This window comes from Myotis daubentonii, chromosome 16 (assembly GCF_963259705.1).
Source record: "Myotis daubentonii chromosome 16, mMyoDau2.1, whole genome shotgun sequence".
Lineage (NCBI taxonomy): Eukaryota > Metazoa > Chordata > Mammalia > Chiroptera > Vespertilionidae > Myotis > Myotis daubentonii.
In genome coordinates this window covers 23,591,147-23,609,814 of record NC_081855.1, presented here as the reverse complement: position 1 = coordinate 23,609,814, position 18,668 = coordinate 23,591,147, and the positions used below count along the sequence as shown (strand labels likewise).

Genomic DNA, 18,668 nt, shown 5'->3' with positions numbered 1-18,668 from the left:
ACCAATCGATCTTCCTCTTTCTCTCCCCTCTTCCCCTCCCTCCCTCCCTTCCACTCTCTAAAAAAGCAATGGAAAAAATATCCTTGGGTGAGGGTTAACCAAAAAAATTAATGGATGGGTAATGGATTAGAGGGTAATGGGGAGGGAGAGGCCTTGCTTAGAGAGATAATTTTAAACTAAGATTGAAATGACAGGAAGGACCCTTGATAGATCTGGGACAGTGCGTTCCAGGCAGAAGGACCGGCAGGGCACAAACCCTGCGACCGGGGTGACCGCGGTGTGTGCAGAGGTGGACAGAGGCTGCTGGAGAGTGTAGTTGACCCCGGACGGAGTGGGCAGGGGCCAGATTGTGCAGGGCCTCGCAGGCCACGCGAGGAGTTCGGGTTTAACCTAAGCGCCGCGGGAAGGACAGAGAGTGTAGCCCAGTTAGGGATGCCGGCACGCTTTGAGCCCAGGCTGAGTTCCAGGCATTGTTCTTAGCCACTCGTTTTACATATGGGGAAACCGAGGCTCAGAGATGACACAGATGAGGTCCTGTGAGCGGCTTAGTGCAGGGCCGTGTTGAAACCCAGGCAGCCGGATCCTAGCCATCCTACCATCCTGCAAGGAGGATGCCCCCAGCCTGCCGGGGCCTGTGCTGCTTCTCAATTGTCCAGTTGTCTGGGTGGCCATGGGGCCGAGCTGTGTGCCCTGGGTGCGGGGGTCCTGCCCACTGGCCTTGTTGTGTGTGGTTCCCAGCCAGCACGCTGTGGTGTGCGGGGCCCAGGGAAGCGGCCACTGGGAGGCCCCTCCGTGGGCACAGGCAGTGGAGTTGCTGGTGCCTCTCATTCTTACTAACAGGCTCTGTGCCCGGAGAGCCTTCCTGGCCGGGAAAGGGAGGATGAAGTCACCCTCAGCGAAGGCCTTTCATCATTTTTACCAAAGTACCCAAGTTCAGAGGGAGGCCACGGAGCCCACAGCGGTCCCGAAGGCTCGCCTTGGCCTCGCCATGGCTGCCAGCATAAAGCGTCGCAGCCAGGACCTCAGGTGGCCTCTCGCCTTGGACTTTGACCTCTAAGTGGGCGCTTCCGGTTGGAGACGGGGCTGCCGGGGGCTGCTCTGTGCTGCTCTGACCCTGACCAGTTCCTTTTCCCGAGTGACCCCGTCCTTGTTACCCTGTGCCCACAGCGCGTCCCTGAGCTGGGGTGGGGCAGCTTCCTGGCTGCTAGTTTGAGGCCTGGTTCTGGGGTGAAGTCTGCGGCAGGGAAGGCAGCGGTGGGGGGCCAGCTCTGAAAAGACAGGCCCGGGGCTCCGGAGAATTGTGCCCAGCCTTGGGGTCTCCCGGAGCAGCCCGGGTGTGAGTTCTGTCTGCAGCAGTGCCCGGCCCAAGGGCTCGACATGTGGCAGGCAGGGGGCAAGCTGGACGCGGGAACGCAGAGCGCTGGGGAGGGCAGGTCACGGGGGTGGGGTGGGGGGGGCCATGAGGCTAACCTGCCTTCAATAAAAGCCTCATTCAGAGCGGCCAAACCCTTTCCATATGTGGGCCTCTGGGAACTTCAAAGTTCTGGGCAGGGGGTTGGGGGAGGCAAGCCGAGGCGAGTGGCCCATCCCAGTGCCTTGCACAAGCCTGACGTGTGCTGGCCTGGGAGTGGGGCCTGACCCTGCGGGGTGAGGGCTGGAGGGCAGAGCTTGCGTGGCCGTGGGGGGAAGGCAGGCCTCTGGGAAGGCGGGGGAGTTTACAGAACCTGGTCTCGCTGACCCGGCTGCTGCGCTGGAGGCCAGAATCTAGGCCCTGGCACCCCCTCCCACTCCACCCTGCCACGTCGACGAAATCCTCCAGTACCCTCCCCCAGAGGGAGGAGAGCAGGCTCTTGGCAGCTCCCTGTTCCCCCCGTTGCCAGCCCTGCCCGGCCTCTCACGCCTGTGGTCTGTCCCAATGACAGGCTGGCTCTGGCGTCTGCAGGGGACCCAGCCCAGGGCATGTGAATGCACCCGGAGGAGGCAGGGGAAAGCCAGCCGGGACCGCCACCGGAAGCGGGCCCCAGGCAGACAGGGCACCGGCTCGGGGCCTGGTCACAGCCAGCACCGCCTCTGGCAGGCATCCCCAGAAACACGGCCAGACAGCCCTGCCTCCCCGTTCACCCCCCATCCACCTCTGAGGGTGACAGCGTCACTGTGCCCAATTGACTCCTTACTGTTAGAGCACTTAGTTCTTACTAGTCCTAAAGACAACGCTGGGCTTCGAGGGACGTCCACGCCGCCACTCAGGGCAGGCCGTGGCCCGGAGAGCCCAGGGGAGAGGAGTGCCGAGCGAAAGAAAGGGCGTGCTCGGCCTGCAGAGGGACAGAGGCCGGGCAGGGGCTGTGCTGGGGGGACAGTGGGCTCTAACGGAAGGGTTAGCATCGAGGGCCTGGGGGAAGGAAGTGGAGTCCTGGGAGCCCTGGGCCCCTGGGGAATAGGCCTCTAGGTCTGCATGGACCCATCACCCCGTGAGCACCTCTGTGCCTGTGCCTCGCCCGCCCCCTCCCCGGCCGTGCTGTCACAGAAGGGCCACCACAGGCCCCTCATGGATTGAAGTAGCCCATGGGAGGGGAAGGGGGAGGGGGGAGGGGGGAGGGGGGTGGCAGACTTCGGGCCGGCTGGGTGGTTGAAGGCGTGTGGTATAGTGGGAAGACTTGCCCCTCCTCAGAAGGACCCGGTTTGGAACGTGAGCTCTGTCACCTACTCAGGAGAGCAGGATGCGGACCCCAGACTCTCCGGTGCCGCTGGAATCCCAAGCACCGGGGGGAGCCATGAACGGCCAGCACGGGGTCACCTGCCCCAGGCTGGAGACAAAGGGGCCGGGAGGAAGGGCTCAGACCCCTCAGAGGGGACCCCTGAGGACATTCCCAAAATGAAGGTGGCACCACCATCGGGAGGGTGCTCGGCTGTGCACTCAGCACCCGCCCCTGCCCTCGGGCCCTCTGATCCTCGGGCCTCTGCAAGGCCGCTGGGTGTTCCCCGTCCCGAACACGAGGCCGCTGAGGCCCAGCTAGGGCAGGCGGCCTCCCAGCTCCTGCCACTCTCCCCGAGTCTGCGGCCTCCCAGGTGGGGACGCAGGGTTCCCCCCAGGCGCCCAGGATTCCGTGGCAGGGGCCCTAGTGGTTCTCTCCTGGACATCAGTCCCAGAGGTCGGCCAATTCTCCCCGACAGAGAGACGTCTGGGTAGGCAGACGTGATCAGACCAAGTCCAAATGCAAAGGCTGCTCAACACGGTTGAGCTGCTCCCAGTGGCCATGTACAGCCCGCTCATTCATCGCTTTCTCCAGCATGTCCTATGGCCCGTTTCTGTCTCCTGCCCGGGCCCCACCTTGGGGAGCCCCACTGTGTGTGTATTTCCTGTAGGGTGAAAGAGGGGCCCTCTGGGGGTCTCCCCAGCCTGGCCCTTTGCAGCCCCATCTGCCTCCCTCCCTCAGGTGATCTGAGGTCCCCAGGTGCCTGCTCTGCAGGGCGGTGGATGGCCCCTATCTGCTGGGACTGGAGGGTGAGCAGTCAGGTGTCCCTATCCACGCCGTCCCAGGGGCCGGCCCCTCTGCCCCCAGCACTAATCTAATCAGGAAATAGCAGAGTCCACATTTCCCAGGGGTTATAAATAGCCACGGCAATGCAGGCAGCATCATTTCTCTGGAAAACGTGCCATGTCCCTCTACTCTGCACCCTCCCTTCTCTGTATTTAAATGACATCCTGAAATAGACTTGGCTTCCAGAGGCTGCTGGCCTCCTGGGAGACAGAGCGCCATTGTCGGGGCGCCGAGGGGCTGGGCAGGCCTCCCTGAACGGGTACCAGGGTGCACCTGGAGAGGGGAGCGGGAATGCGGCGGTGGTGGGAACTTGGGTGGTGGTGGGAACTTTCGGCAAAACTCATCTGGCCTCGGACAGGCTGGTGCGTGCAGAACAGCTGCAAATGGTGCCAGCAGGCTGCGGAGGGCCAGGCCTTAGTGCAAGGGGCAGAGGGAACGGAGGTTCCTGAGGCCTGGGGTTTCCCGGAAGGCTCTCTGGAGGAAGCAGGGCTAGCTCTGGGCCTTAGCATGAGTTGCTTTTCCTGTCTCCGCTGCTCCCAGGAAAATGTAGGGCTGCGACTTGGCAGCTAGAACAGAAGCAGTGGGGAGAGAAGTAACAGAAGGGTTGTACTGGCGGCGCCTGCCAGCACCAGGCCAGCCCCAGGTGCCAGTCCATGTGCCAGGAGCCCTGATGTCTCCCTTCTAAATAAATAACGGTAACAGCAGCCGTCGTCTTCGTCCAGAGGTGCAGGCGCCAGGCCAGGTGCTTTATCTTGCAGGGTTAGCAGAGCAGATGAGTCCGAGAGACTTGACTTTGTCCCCCAGCTCTCGCTTTGTGGATGTGTGGCACTAGGCTGGCTCCTCATCCTCGTTAAGCCTTCATGTACAGTGGGAGCAGCTATCAAGGCTTACACCTATGAGGCTTGTTATGATGGTTCATTGAGAAGCTGCACATAAAGGCTTTGGCATAGTGCCAGCCTCACAGGAGATGCTCCCAAGTCAGCATTTGCTGTTGCTGTTTTCCATAGCAACCCTCTGAGGTGGGTACGGACACCCCCGCAAGGAAACTGAGGTTCAGAGAGGTAACGTGACTCGCCCCAATTCACACAGTTGAGAGAAGAACGAACATCTGGGCTCTCCATCCCTACCCTTTCCCACTCGGGCTGTGGCCAGATTCCACTGCAGGACCCATGGAGGGGCCCCTGGCTCAGTCCGTGGCAGCTGTCCGGGGAGCTGGGGCGGCGGAGTGGCCTGAGGCGATTCTGGCCAGGTGCCGTGACTGCGGAGTGGGGCTGAGGTTCATGCTGGTGCTTGGAGGGGCCGCCGTTGACAGGGTGGTCACTCCAGAATGTGTGCTCCAAGGCTAGCGTCTGCCTCCGCTGGCAAAGAGCAGCTGGGGGCAGACCCAGGCCCCGTGTCCGAGACCCAGCCTTCTGGCTGGGATGAAGGCTGGTGAGGGGTTGGGGCAAAACGAAGTTCCCAAGGGAGGCAGGCTTCAGGAAAGTGCGGCCGAACTCGGGGCTTCCTTTGGGACCCAGTAGGACCCCTGGCCCCAAGGCTTCCGGGGCAGAGAGCTGGGTAGCAGCCCCGCTGGTGCATCCCACACGCTTCCCTGTGTGTGGGGAGGGGTTGGGGGGGGGAGCACAGGGGTGCTCGGTTCTTTCCACACCTCTCTCCTCTCTCCTGTTCTCGATTCTGTCCCTTCTTCGGGCAAGGAACTGACTGCTGAAGGCTGGGCCTGGACCAAAGCTGGCCCAGATGCAGACCCCAGACCCACCAGGTGCTTGGGTGCCTGTCCCTAGCTGGTGTGTGCATGATGGAAGGTTCAGGAAGGACTTACCTTGAGCTGTAGGAAGCCCCAGGGCCCAGCACACCCTGGCTTGCCCCGGGTGGGTTTCCTCCGCAGTGAGGCCTGTTGAGCAGCGAGGTTCAAGCCGTGCATGTGTCCCTGGGGTGTGCACGGACTCTCCAAGGGCTGCATGGCAGGGGCAGTTTCAAGGGAGTCAGTTTGCAGATCCTCAGCTCCTATCGGTGCTGTTGTCTAAAGGCGATCGTCTGGAGAAGGGCCTTTGACCGTCACCTCTCTCTGCAGGGGAGCTCGAGGCTCGCTGGGGACGTGGCCGGGTCTGCCACCTCCTGGGTGCACACAGCAGAGGGGCCACTTGGAATGCTGGGGCAGGTGTTGAAAAGACGAAAGGCTGATGGCTGGTGATAGATCCTGTCTCCAGGCAGGTGGCTTCCCTTCGTTGTTTTTTACAACGGATGGAAATCGGCAGCTGAGAGGTTGTTTAAAATAAATTTTGACAATGGGTATATGTGCAATTTAAAGCAACCAACAAAGAAAGAAGTTAAATATTGCTTAACATTGCTACAATGAAACTACACAGGCCTCATCTCCTTCTTTATGTGAACAGGATGCTTTGTTCTTTACATCTTTCAAAACAAAAAAAAAGAAACAAAATAGGATTGGAATGGATGTATACCCTGTCTCACCCTGGCAAAACATACTATTCGTATACACACATGAACTAACACAGAAAACACGCTCTACCCGTCTGCTTAAGGGACGCCATTCCACCAAAATGGCCCTTCGCTGCTGAACAGTTATTACCGTTTCCAATGTGGTGGTTAATTTTCATTGTATGCTGCTAATTATTATAATAACTGACCCAGAATATGTTTTGAATATTTAGAGCTTTGTGGTCTGAGGAAATCTTTCATTTCCATTTATACAGAATATTTTTATTGAAGTGAAATAGAATAGGGTGACAAATAAAAGGCTTTCACATCAAAAAAATACAAACGAGGGCAAAACCCTTTGGGAAAAGAGACTGGAAACAGGCTCAGGAGGCGGAGGCGCGGGGGCGGCGAGGGCAGGCAGGGCTGTGATGTCTCTGTACGCGGAGGGCGCTGGGTATCGAATCGCATGCTATTTGGACTTCACGGGACACATTTAAGAGCATGAGGTAACAGCTTTATTTTAAGATGTAAATATTTACATTACTTTGGAAATTCTATTCCTTGCAAGTATTTAAACCCGCCTTGGAAATATTCAGATGTTGATTTTAAAACGTGCCGGAGAGCGCATGGTTTTCAGATTTTGTGGGCGCACAAGGGAAGACAGTTTGAAGGCCACTGGGTCAGAGAAACGGAGTCCTGTCCCGTCCCCCCGTGAGGGAGGCCTCTGAGCCTCTCCTGTCATCCCCCCGCCCCTCCCTGGGGCTCCTGCCTCACGTGGGGGCCGCCCCTGCCGAGAGGTTGGGGACCAACCGCTTACCACAGGCATCTCACTGAGTCTTCAGAGCACCCAGCGAGGAAGGTTCTGTTACTGACTGCAGTGAACAGATGGGATAAATGCGGCTTCCTTAGCGAGGTTCGAACTTCCCAGGGCCCTGCAGCTGCCAGCGGCAGAGCCAGGATTCAGACCCAGCAGCCTGACCCCCGAGACGGCTTCACCTCTGTCTGCATCGCACTGCCTCCCCTTCAGCACCTCCACTACATGGGCTACATCCCCTCCTGTCAGGGGATCAAGCAGATTGCGCACTGTTTGTGAGCCTCAGTTTCTGCATCTGTGAAATGGGTGCTAATCCCATCTCACGGGGTGGTGGTCAGGAGTGGATGAGAGGGGATGGGCAAAGGTACCTAACAGTGTGCGCAGCCTCCTTCCCTGAGTGGGGGGTAGTCCTTCACTAGCCAGGCCCGGGGGAGGTGGGGGGCTGGAGGCTGAAGCCACCCTGAAGGGTTGATTTCCGGATGAGCCTCAGGCCCCTCTCCTGCCTTCCTGACCATTTAGCCAGCTTATGAGCAGTGGCTGAACAACAGAGCGATCTGGCTGGGTCTCTAGCTGTCATCTCTCTCTCACTTGTGTCCTTTCTTTCTTCACAGTTGGATCCACAGACCGTAGAAACCAAGAACTGGCACACAGATGTGATCGAGATGAACGGGGTGAGCTGCAGAGAGAGGAAATGTCTGCACAGTGGGTGGGCAGCCCGGCCTCTGGCTCGTGTCCTCTGGGTGCTGTCCTGCCCCTCAGCCCAGCCCCTCTCCCTTCTCCCCCTACACCCTTCCCTCTCCCACCCTACCAGTAAGTTAGGAGCCTTGGGTGCAAGAGGTGGGCTTTGTTTACAGTCCCGGCGAGGGGTCCCTAGGTTTGGGGGCACTCCTCGGGCACTCACGCCCTGCCTCACCCCCAAGCAGATCAAAGTGGAATTCTCCATGAAGTTCACCAGCCGAGACATGAGCCTGAAGAGGACGCCATCCAAAAAGCAGACCGGCGTCTTTGGCGTGAAGATCAGCGTGGTGACGAAGTAGGTGCTGCCTCCGTCGGGTGCGAGTGCGGCGGTGCCCAGGGCCCCTGCCAGCCCTGCCTGCCCTCGCCTGGCCCCTAAGCAGTCGCCCTCCAGTTCAGTAGCCACAGTGGCAAGTTCGGAAGCCAAAAGCGGCCCGCAGGGGGTATTCTCTGCCGCACATGCTGCTTTAGAAATACGCCAGCCAGCATTGAAACAGCGGGCGCTGCCTGGGAAAATGCCAGGTCGGCAGCCTCTCGTAATAAATGGGAAGATTTCAACTGGGCAGGGGCTGGCTGGACTCCAAGGAGTAGCCGACCCTCGGAACAGGGCCGGCATCCTCAGCTCGCCACCGTCCCCGTCTCCAGGGCCCGACCCGCCTCCCGGGGATGGCTACCTGCTGGGTCTTCCATGGCATTAGAGTCTGAGACCTGCTCTAAGGACCATTCCCTCCCAGCCTTTGAGCTTACCTCCCAGCTTCCCCCTTTGTCCTGCTGTCCCTCAGCAGGCGGGCTGTGTGGGCAGCGTGGCATGGCCTCTTTCTCAGCCCTGTCCCTGCCCCCACCTCCTGATTCCAGAGGCCAGAGCTCTCCAAGGCCAAGTATTTGGGGAGGGGTCTGTGTAGCCATCACTGGGGCCTCCCTCCACCCTCCCTCCCTTCTCCTCCCCAGGCGGGAGCGCTCCAAGGTGCCCTACATCGTGCGGCAGTGCGTGGAGGAGGTGGAGAAGAGGGGCATCGAGGAGGTCGGCATCTACCGCATCTCAGGGGTGGCCACAGACATCCAGGCGCTGAAGGCCGTCTTTGATGCCAGTGAGTCGGAGGCCCAGTGGGAGGCGGCGGGGAGATGGTGCTCCAGCAGGCATGTAGAGGACAGGAGAGCCCAGTGGGAGGCGGCGGGGAGATGGTGCTCCAGCAGGCGTGTAGAGGACAGGAGAGCCCAGTGGGAGGCGGCGGGGAGATGGTGCTCCAGCAGGCATGTAGAGGACAGGAGAGCCCAGTGGGAGGCGGCGGGGAGATGGTGCTCCAGCAGGCGTGTAGAGGACAGGAGAGCCCAGTGGGAGGCGGCGGGGAGATGGTGCTCCAGCAGGCGTGTAGAGGACAGGAGAGCCCAGTGGAGGCGGCGGGGAGATGGTGCTCCAGCAGGCGCACAGCGGACAGGAGAGCCCAGTGGGAGGCGGCGGGGAGATGGTGCTCCAGCAGGCGTGTAGAGGACAGGAGAGCCCAGTGGGAGGCGGCGGGGAGATGGTGCTCCAGCAGGCGCACAGCGGACAGGAGAGCCCAGTGGGAGGCGGCGGGGAGATGGTGCTCCAGCAGGCGTGTAGAGGACAGGAGAGCCCAGTGGGAGGCGGCGGGGAGATGGTGCTCCAGCAGGCGCAGAGCGGACAGGAGAGCCCGTGGAGGCAGGGGGCCTTCTCCATGGAGAGGCCCGATTAGCGAGGGAGGACCCTTGGCCTCTACCTGCAGTCGGGTGGCGTGGGCTGGACCATTTCCGAGTCCCTGGGGCAAGGGCTCTTCCTGCACTTTCTCATATGGTCCCCTCCCCTCCAGCCCCTAACCATTGCTACAGGTAAGGGAACTGAGACTCAGAGAGGTCAAGACACTGACCCAGGCTTGCCCAGCTAGTAGGTTTCGAGCCTGACTTAAACGCAGATCCTTCCGACTTCAGAGTCCAAATTCCTGGCTCTCGCTAGCTCCCAGGCTCCTGGGGTGCAAGGGAAGGAGTGACTTTGAGCCTAAGCTGGCTGGCGCCCCTCCACCGTCTCCAGGGCCCCAGGTGCCTTCTGGGAGGGGCATTGTTGTCTGTGGCTTTGACCATAAACTCCTCCGTGGTAGACCTGCCCTTCTAGGTCTCCTTCCCCCATCTCGCCAGTTCAGGCCTCAGCAGCAGCATCCCCCCCCCCTACCTTCCCCCCCCCCCCCCCCCCCCGTAGTCGGGAAGGCAGAACTGGCCGGCCTGGCAGTGCCGATTCCAGGGGAGCTGAGAGTGGGTGTGGGTGTGTGTCCCTGGGCGGCTGCCAGGCAGACGCGTTCGGGAAGCCTGGGCTCAGGGGCTGGGGGGCTGGGGACATGCTGGCTCCTCAGTGCAACCTGGAGGCTGAGGCTTCGTTGGAACGTGATTTTAGGCGTAAGATGTGCAGTGCCTTCCAGCGCAGGCTGAGCAGTGGGGAGGTTCCAGCTGGAAGGAGGGTGTGTGGCACGTGGTTCGGATGTGGCTGCAGAATTCTGGATGATGAACTCTGCTCCCCTCCCCCTCCCCCCATGGATTTGAGTCCCAGACCGCCTGTGGGCACTCCCTGTCTGGGGGAGACCAGGCCAGAGTTGGAGTGGGGGGGGGCACCCCTGGTAGGGGAGGGATGGGTGGGGAGTGGAACAGCCGCACCCAGCCAGCTGAGGGCTGCCTGGGAGAGGTGGCTCGGGCCAGTGTGGCCCCTGACCTCGCACCTCCTCCACAGATAACAAGGACATCCTCCTGATGCTGAGTGACATGGACATCAACGCCATCGCTGGCACCCTCAAGCTCTACTTCCGGGAGCTGCCCGAGCCCCTCCTCACAGACCGACTGTACCCCGCCTTCATGGAGGGCATCGGTGAGGCCCCAGGAACCTGAGGGCCGGGCTGAGCCAGGCCTGCTGACCAGCAGAGTCAAGAGCGCCATAAGAGCTGGTGGCTTCCCTTGTTCATCGATCTGCTCACTGCACCTGAGTAGCCAGGGGGGCAGGGTGCGGTCTGCTGGGGCCTGAGCCAGCGGCTGGGCCCTCTCTCACCTGCCTCTCTCCCCTCTGTGCTTCCTCTTTGGACAGTGACCCCCTTGCTTGGAAACCTGGGTGTCCAAGGAAATCTGCCCTGCAGTGGGTGGTCAGGGGCCAGCGCCCCGAGCCGAGGAGAGCCTGGTTAGAGCTGGAGTGCACTTGAGGTGGCTGGTGCCATGGGTGGGGAGGCAGCGGAGGGTCCGGCCAGCAGGGCTCTGGCCTCCACCCACCGGGGCCAAATCCAGGCCTGGTGCATCCCTCCTGCCTCGTCTTCCCCTGGGGCAGGTCAGGGCTTCAGCCACCAGGAGAAATGAGCCCCTGGAAGGCACTTGCTGTGCTCCGGCATCCGAGGGGCTGAGAAAACATCCACGCAGTGTCATCCTTGTCTTAAACTTTGCCTGACGGACTGGGGTGGGCAACGGCATCAGCCGCAAAGGCCTGTGCAGTGAGGGGAGGCGGGTGTCTGCTCCCCACCAGCTGCCCCCTGGCGGAGTTGCAGGTTGTGGGTGGGGCCTCCTAGAGGAACTGGCTGTTAATAGGGCAGCCGGGGCTCCCCCTCGGGGCCTGCAGCCTCCTGACCACCAGGCGCTGGCCAGGGCCTCCCCTCCCCGCCTGGGAGCCAAGCCCCGCCCCAGCCCTGTCTCTCCCCACAGCCCTGTCAGACCCTGCTGCCAAGGAAAACTGCATGATGCACCTGCTCCGCTCCCTGCCCGACCCCAACCTCATCACCTTCCTCTTCCTGCTGGAACACTTGAAAAGGTAACGAACAGTGTTCCAGTCGGGGTGGGGGGCAGGGAGCCCAGGCCAGGCACCTGCTGGAGAGGACACACCTGCCGCAGGTCCCACCCCGTGGGTGCTGGCATCTGCCGGGCCCTCTGCAGCAGGGCGAGAGTTTGCTCTTCAAGTTTTTACACTCAAATTCTGTTTTGAAAAATATTTGGGTTCTAGTAACAGCCTGGAACATTGGCCACCGAATGCTTGGAAAGGCAAGGCTGGAGCCAAAAACCACGGATGGGTTTGCAGTCAGTGGGTCAGTCAGCCAACTTGGCATCTTTCGAATGGAAAGCATAGGCGGCGGCAGGATGCACTGCAGGCAGGCAGTGTGCGTGTCCCGTGTCTGTCACGCACAGCCGTGTGCTCCACAGTGTAAAGGTGTGCTTGCTGTTGTGTGTCATGGTCGAAAACGTTAGCAGCCCTCGGGTTTTGACCACCCTTAACGGATAGGGAGACGGCCCAGCAGGGACTTGCTCTGGTTAGCAGGCCTGTCCTTAGAACCCCAGCTCCCAAATCCTAAACTAAGGCCCTCCCCCTTCTCCCCCTCTCCTTCTATAATCGGGCCAAACCAGGAGCCGCTCAAGTTGAGGCCTGCGGCAAAGCCCTGAAGGTGCCCTTACCGCTCACTTTTGGGCCCAGGACTGTCTGGGGTGTGAGGGGGGAGTGAAAGTCCCTAGGTGTCCCTTCAGTTCGCCTCCCAGGACCGAGGCGCCTGGGGAGGCAGCTGTGCTGGGGCCAGGTCCTCCCTGGGCTCAGCCCCGGCCCTCAGGCCCAGCCTCCCAGCGATGGCTCAGGGGGGCAGCCGAGACCTGGAAACGCCTGGGACTGTGTCTTGTTTTTCCCATTATGAGACATTTTCCCTCTGGTTTGGCCAGGACCAGAGCCCCAACCAATTCCCAAATAGTTTGGCGAGCACTGCGGGGAGGACACACACAGGAGGAATGGGAAGGGAAAATTCATTAGGTTTTCCACCCTGGGAACCGGGCACAGTCTGTTCCCACATCTGGGCCCCTGGCTGGGTGTGTGTGTGTGTGTGTGTGTGTGTGTGTGTGTGTGTGTGTGCAGGGGATGGGCTGGCTGCACAGCTGCCTCCTGGCATGGCCATGTTTGTCTGCCCGTTTCCATAGCAGTCAGCGGGCACATCCATGACTCTTGCCTGGGGGCTGGGAATGATGGTAGATTTGGGAGTGGGGGGAGAGGCGCTGCTCGGGGCGGGTGGGTCTCAGCCCTGGAGGCATTTCCTAGGACTGGGGAGGCCCGGGGCCTCTCTGATGTGTGGGGCAGAACTGGCTGCCTGGAAACGCCCCACAGAAGGCAGCCCCTGCTGCCACTCGGGAAATATCTACAGAGCATCTGGCCTGTTGTGCAAGAGAAGCAGAGGAAGATCCAAAGGGAGGGCCCTAGGCGGTGTGGCTCAGTGGATAGAGCGTCGGCCTGCGGACTGAAGGGTCCTGGGTTCGGTTCTGGTCAAGGGCATATGCTCGGTTGCAGGCTTGATCCCCAGTGGGGGGCCTGCAGTGCAGAAAGCAGCCGATCAATGATTCTCTCTCATTGATGTTTCTATCTCTCTCTCCCCCTCCCTTCCTCTCTGAAATCAATAAAAATACATATTTTTTAAAAAATATCCAAAGGGAGGCAGCTCTGGGTCCCATGAGACAGACCCCTCTGGATAAGGTTTGTTCCTGCCACAGCGCAGGGCAGAGCGTTGCGTTTAGTTTGCACCTGCTGCGGGGACTCCTGTCCCTGCCTGTGCTCCTGTCCCTGCCCCCCCACCCCCCACTCTGACTCCTGCCTGGGCCACACAGGCGGCCTGCCTGGTCACAGGGAAAGCGGGTGAAGAGGGTGAGGAGCAGGGCCTCTGGGCAGGCCGCCTGGGTCCATCCCGGCTCTCCCACTTGCTAGCTGGACCTCAGGGAAGTCACTTAACCTCTCTGTACTTTGGCTTCTCCATCTGCACAGTGGAGACGATAATACTTACCCAAAGGAGGAAGATTTATTATCGGGAAAGTTCTCGGGCTGATGACGCCATTGGCTCTAAGGCAGAGGTGTTGGTGTGGGTCCTTCTGACGGTCTACCGTCAGTTCAGGGGGTGGCCCCGGAGCTGGGGCTCTGCTACAGGAATGTCCTGGGACGTAGCTGGGGACTTGGTCCCTTGACCTAGTTCCCTCCCTACCGAGAGGTCTCTGCCCTTAGGAGAGGAAGGCTGGGAACCTCCTTCCCGGAATCCTTCTAGGAGCTCCTACACCTAAGGCCCGGGGTCTGGAGCTCTAAGCGGCTGCTGAGAACTGACCTTTTCCCCCCTCCCCTCCCTCTCAGGGTTGCTGAGAAGGAGCCCATCAACAAAATGTCCCTTCACAACCTGGCCACCGTGTTTGGCCCCACGTTACTGAGACCCTCGGAAGTGGAGAGCAAAGCACACCTCACGTCGGCTGCGGACATCTGGTCCCACGACGTCATGGCACAGGTACGACCACGCGGCCGTCTGTGGCTGGGAGAGGGTGGGGCCCGCTCCCTGAAGGGGGGAGAGAACAGCTCCTGAGCAGCTGGGTTCGTGGTTTGCAGGCTGTCCCCGGGGAGGCAGGACTTTGGACAGCCCTGCCCTTCCCAGACCAAAACAAGTTTATACTCAGGCCCCAGGCCAGGGGCCCGGGCTGGCTTCAGTCCTGGGCCGGCCTGTCTCCGAAAGGAAGCCCGGGGCAGGAAAACGCCGGGGCCTCGTCCTCAGCGTGGAAGCTCTGGGACTGCTCCTGGGGCAGGAGGCTTCTTGGGACCCTACAAGACCCAGAGCAGGGTCCAGTCCGAGGCAGGATGTCAGGCCAAAGCCAGCCTCTGGAGGCAGGTTGGGAAGTGGCCCCAGGCTCCCACCCTCTGCCCTGCGGCGCCCCCTACTGCTGCAAAGGGGCAGGCACACCTGGGCTGCCAAGGAAGGGGAAGTGGCAGAGCCCGCCTGAGAGGGAAGGGGAGCGACACAGCCTGGGGGCCATTTCTTCTCCACAGACCAGAGGAGGGCCATGAGGACAAGGACCTCACCTCAGTCTCCCCTGTCTCCCGCAGGTCCAGGTCCTCCTCTACTACCTGCAGCACCCGCCCATCTCCTTCGCAGAACTGAAGCGGAACACACTGTACTTCTCCACGGATGTGTAGCCCCAGGTGGGAGCTGTGGGGGGTGGCCGAGCCAGCCTCTCTCGCTGGGGGACCGGCACAGACTTGAAAGACTACAATAGGAAACTCCCAAACCCAGCACTCCAGACTCCAAGGGACGCAGGTTTCCAAGAACTGGAACACGTGCATCTTCTGTGCCACCTGTACAAAGCCAGCTGACCGCCCAGCCTCCCGCCGCCCCCGGGCTCCTGCTCTCTGTACCTCAGTGTGTCTCGCGCTCCGTGCCGTTGGGGGGGTGGTTTTATGTCTGTCTGTCTTGCAGAAAGGTAGGGACGGGCCCAGGACGGGCACAGACGGCCTGCTTTGTTCTTTCATTTCCTCCAGCACTTTCTTTCCTCCCGCGCCCAGTCCAAGGGCTTTTCTTTGGCTGCGTAACGGCTGCCCGCTTGTCCTCTTGGCCCTGCTCCCAGACTGCCGCCTCCCGGCAGCCTTCCTCAGTCCCTCCACACTCCCCCCGCCCAGCTGCCCGCATGCACGTGCAGCCTCGGTTTTCGCTCCGTTGCCTTGGAAGTTGTGAGGAGGCCCCGGGTGGCGGTGACCACGTGGCCGTCAGTGCTGCCGCATGCGGCCCCGGCCCCCTCCTGGCCCTCCCCCCCCCCCCCGGAAGCACGCCTGCTTTGCCTTGCTGCCTGTGCAAATGTTGGACAAGGAGACAGACTCACACTAATCCTCAGCTTAGCAGAGCTGGAGAGCGGATTTCTGGACTTTTCCACCCGAGGACCATCTCTGGGGTTTATCTGTTCTGTCTCCTGTCTGCCGGTGAGGCATCTTGACTGTTTCTTCTGCTTTTCAGTTCCTTTTCCCTTGGTGGTCTATTTCCTTTGAGTGTAGACTCGCAGGGTGACCTGCTATCGAGATGGCCAGAGGGTCGGGAAAGCGTCGGGGAGGTGGGAGAGGCGCAGCACCGGATGGACACTCAGAGGAGTGCGTGCAGCGCTGGTGTCCTGAGCGGGGGAGCGGCTGCCAGCAGCAGGAGTCCTAGTGGCTTTTCTAGTGAAGCGAGGCCTCCAGGAGGGCAGCTGCTGTGGCTGAAGCAGGTGTCCAGACAACGGCAAGCTCCATGCAGGAGACGAGCCCTTCCTGGCGCCTCCATGTACCTCGTGGTGCCTCTGCCTTAGGTTTTACATCCTCCCCAGCCAAGCACTGCCACGGGGTAGCCCCACGGCTACAGGTGCTCAGGGCCTGGGAAAGGCAGGCACAGTCCACGAAGGCAGCCGTCAGGGTGCTGCCTCCCAACCCTGACTTCTAGATGGCCTTTCGGGTGAACTGCCTCTCACGGGGTTGGGTTTTGCCGGGGACCCTCATTGTTGATGCTCTATCGAGTTAGGGATCGGCAGGCTCCATCCCAGCGGGCAGACCCATTGCTCCGTCCTGGAAAGGAGTGAGTATACTTCTGTTTCTTCCCGTGGGAGCCTGTGGTGGTCAGCCTGGCAGGGCAGACACTCCCAGGCGGCAGGGACTTGCGTTGCAGCACTAAGCCCCCCAGCTCTCCTCTGTGGCAGAGTAGAGGCTGGGCCTCAGGACTGGAGAGAACAGCTCCCATAGCTTGAGCTCAGGGCTGAGTTTTAAAGAGGGGTCTGCTGGCCCTGAAGCTGTAGTGCGTGCTCCGAGGAGGGCCCTTTCGGATCTTGTTTACACCTGTTACTCAATCTGGGGCCGAACGGTACACACGCTGTGCACATTGGAGGAAAGAGGCCCAAGAAGAGGGGAATGCCACCTCGCTGGCTGCCTGCTCCTGGGGACAGGAGGCGGGGACAGAACTTGAGTCTAAAGATCCCAGCGTCTGCCCATCCCTGCTCTCGTTTCCAAAGCCATCGATGGTAATGACTGGAGTTACAGCCAAAAATGGGTGCCTCCCACCTCCCAAAACAAGGGATGTTTACTTCTCAGCAGCAGGTAGCCACTAACTGCAGCCCCTAGGCGTGCTTAGGCAGTGAGAAGGGGAGGAAGGCTGGAAGGGCTGAGAAATGCAAAAGGCTCAGAGTATTTATAAATTCTACCCCGAGTGGGTGAGGGCAGGTACCAGACCTGGACTACGCTGCACCAAGGAAATAGCCCACGGGTTCTCCTGGGGCAGGAACTGTGCAGCCCAGAACCCGCAGCCACTGTGCCCAGCAGGGCAGGCTGTGCCACAGGCTCAGCACACAGGCCGCAGGAATCCCAGGTGGCCTGTCCTTGCTGGCAATGACTATGGGCTGCCGGTTTTTGCCGAGACCGGTGGGATGGGACCCTTCGTTAATATTTGACTTTAATACGTGGGTAAGGATATATTTTTTTGTCTCTGTTCTGTTTCATCTTATGTAGATTATTATAAATCGATGTAAACCACGTGAGAGGAAAATGTTAATAAAAAAATGCAAAGCCCCAACATTTGCACACAACTCAGCCCTGTGGTGCGGACACGTGTGTCCTCAGTGGTCCAGGGAAGACCACCAATCTGAGTATTGAACTCTTCAGCCTGCATCCAGATGTGAGCTCACAGGCATGTTTACCCGTCCACCTCCCGAGCGCTCCTGTGGCTCCGTGGGGACAGCGGCAGCTGGAGGGAGGGGAGCCCACGCCGTCGCCGCCTCTTCACAAGGTCACCCCGCAGCCAGGGAGGCAGTACAAACGCCCTGCCAGGGACCTGGCCATCAGCATCCTCAGAGAGATGGCAGGAACTTGTCCATTCGAGTGCAGGCTTCCTATTCTGTGTAAACTTTACATTTTCCTCGGATGTGGCTCAGCTTTGGGGCAGCCTCTGGCCTCATCTGCCCGCAGAGGCGGGATCCCCAGAGAGCCCGCTCCCTTTAGGAGCCAGGGGGGTTAACGTAGCTCCCACCAGCCCAAGCCTTTGGACACTTGTTTATTCTGGAGATCAGGAACAGATGTCTCTGAAAACTGGTGTTTGGTTTATGAGGTCATACTGACTCCTTCGCCATCTAAAACAGGAAACGATTCATCTCCTCTCCTGATTGAATAGTCAATGTGGACAGTGCTTCGCTTATTGAACTGATGGCCACTGACAGCCCAGGGCTCATCCTTTCCAAGGCAGTCGTGAGGGCAGCTTGTCCTGTGTCCAGCTGTTCAGTGTATCTGACCCCATGCGCTAGACTGGCTGGTAGAAGATGCTGGGCATCCTAACACTTTGCCAGGTGCCAGGTAGGAGTCTCTGCTATTGCTCTCAAAGTGCTTATAGGTGACATGTAGGGACAATGTAGAAAATCATCCTAAATTAGTTCTCGGACCTCTGAGGACACTCCAGACAGCCTAGCAGCAATGACGCCTCATGCCTGTGAGACGAGGCCAGGCATTATATAGAATTCACCATAGAAGGACATGAGCTCTGCACACTAACTCACACTCATTCCAAAGGAAACAGCAGACATGGCCAGGGAAGGTGTTCCCAGCTGGGTCTGACATTATCACTCACATACACACACACACTCAGGATGCCTGGAGGTTCCAGCTGAGTCTTGGAACTCTGGTTAAGAGTGGGTGGGCTAGAAGACAGCAGGCAAGGGGAAAGCAAGCAAAAAAAAACAGGCGAAGGAGTTACTGTACTGCAGGAAAAGAGACACAACCACTGGCTAAAGACAGCCAGGATTATATGTCCCCCCACACGCCTGCCTGCCTGCCTGCCCGCCCCCAAGAGCAAACGCCTGAACTCACCCGCTTCATCTTGCCACCGAAGCACCAGAGTAAAGCAGAACCCGAGGCAAATCCTAATCATAAAAGGCTATTTTTTTGTCTATGATACACAGTAAGACTGAGCTCTTGTTGTCAGAAAAGGGCTACCAGGTCAAGTAAAAAACATGTTAAAGCAAAACAACACGTACCAGAGAGCACGGGAGTGGTGAACAGCCCCTCAGCGATGTCAGACTTGACCCAGTACCTGCTGTGACTTCGTCAGAATGAGGGGAGCAGGCTCCTCGCGTGTCCTGGAGCCAGGCCGAGTCAGTGCTCAGAGCGTAACACCAGTCGGTGGCTCAGCCCGCAGGCATCCCTATCAGCCGCCCACAGGAGGGCTTTTTAGAAGAGGCCAGTAGGACTCACGCCTGGGGTTTCGATGCGTCCTAGGAAGGGGCGAGGCTGGCTGCTTGGATGGAGGGCCCTGGCTGACAAAACGGTCTCAACGAGGGTCACACGACTGCAAACCCTGAAAATCTGGCAATCCCAGACTTCTCAGGAGCTTTCT

The 18,668-nt window shown here is 59.8% G+C and overlaps 1 protein-coding gene across 6 annotated transcripts in view; it reads left to right on the top strand.

Moving 5' to 3' along the window:
• Positions 1-16,876, top strand: part of ABR (ABR activator of RhoGEF and GTPase) — a 185,973-nt gene extending 169,097 nt beyond the window's left edge. For 5 of the 6 annotated variants that reach the window (XM_059669225.1, XM_059669226.1, XM_059669227.1 and 2 more), the window contains 7 exons: positions 7,404-7,463; positions 7,716-7,825; positions 8,476-8,615; positions 10,259-10,393; positions 11,209-11,314; positions 13,646-13,793; positions 14,384-16,876. In XM_059669225.1, coding sequence (XP_059525208.1) covers positions 7,404-7,463; positions 7,716-7,825; positions 8,476-8,615; positions 10,259-10,393; positions 11,209-11,314; positions 13,646-13,793; positions 14,384-14,473 — 789 coding nt within the window. In that variant the 3' untranslated portion in view covers positions 14,474-16,876. Of the gene's footprint in view, positions 1-7,403; positions 7,464-7,712; positions 7,826-8,475; positions 8,616-10,258; positions 10,394-11,208; positions 11,315-13,645; positions 13,794-14,383 lie in introns of all 6 variants that reach the window. The other variant, XM_059669224.1, reaches the window with a different exon arrangement.
• The last annotated feature ends 1,792 nt before the right edge of the window (positions 16,877-18,668 follow it).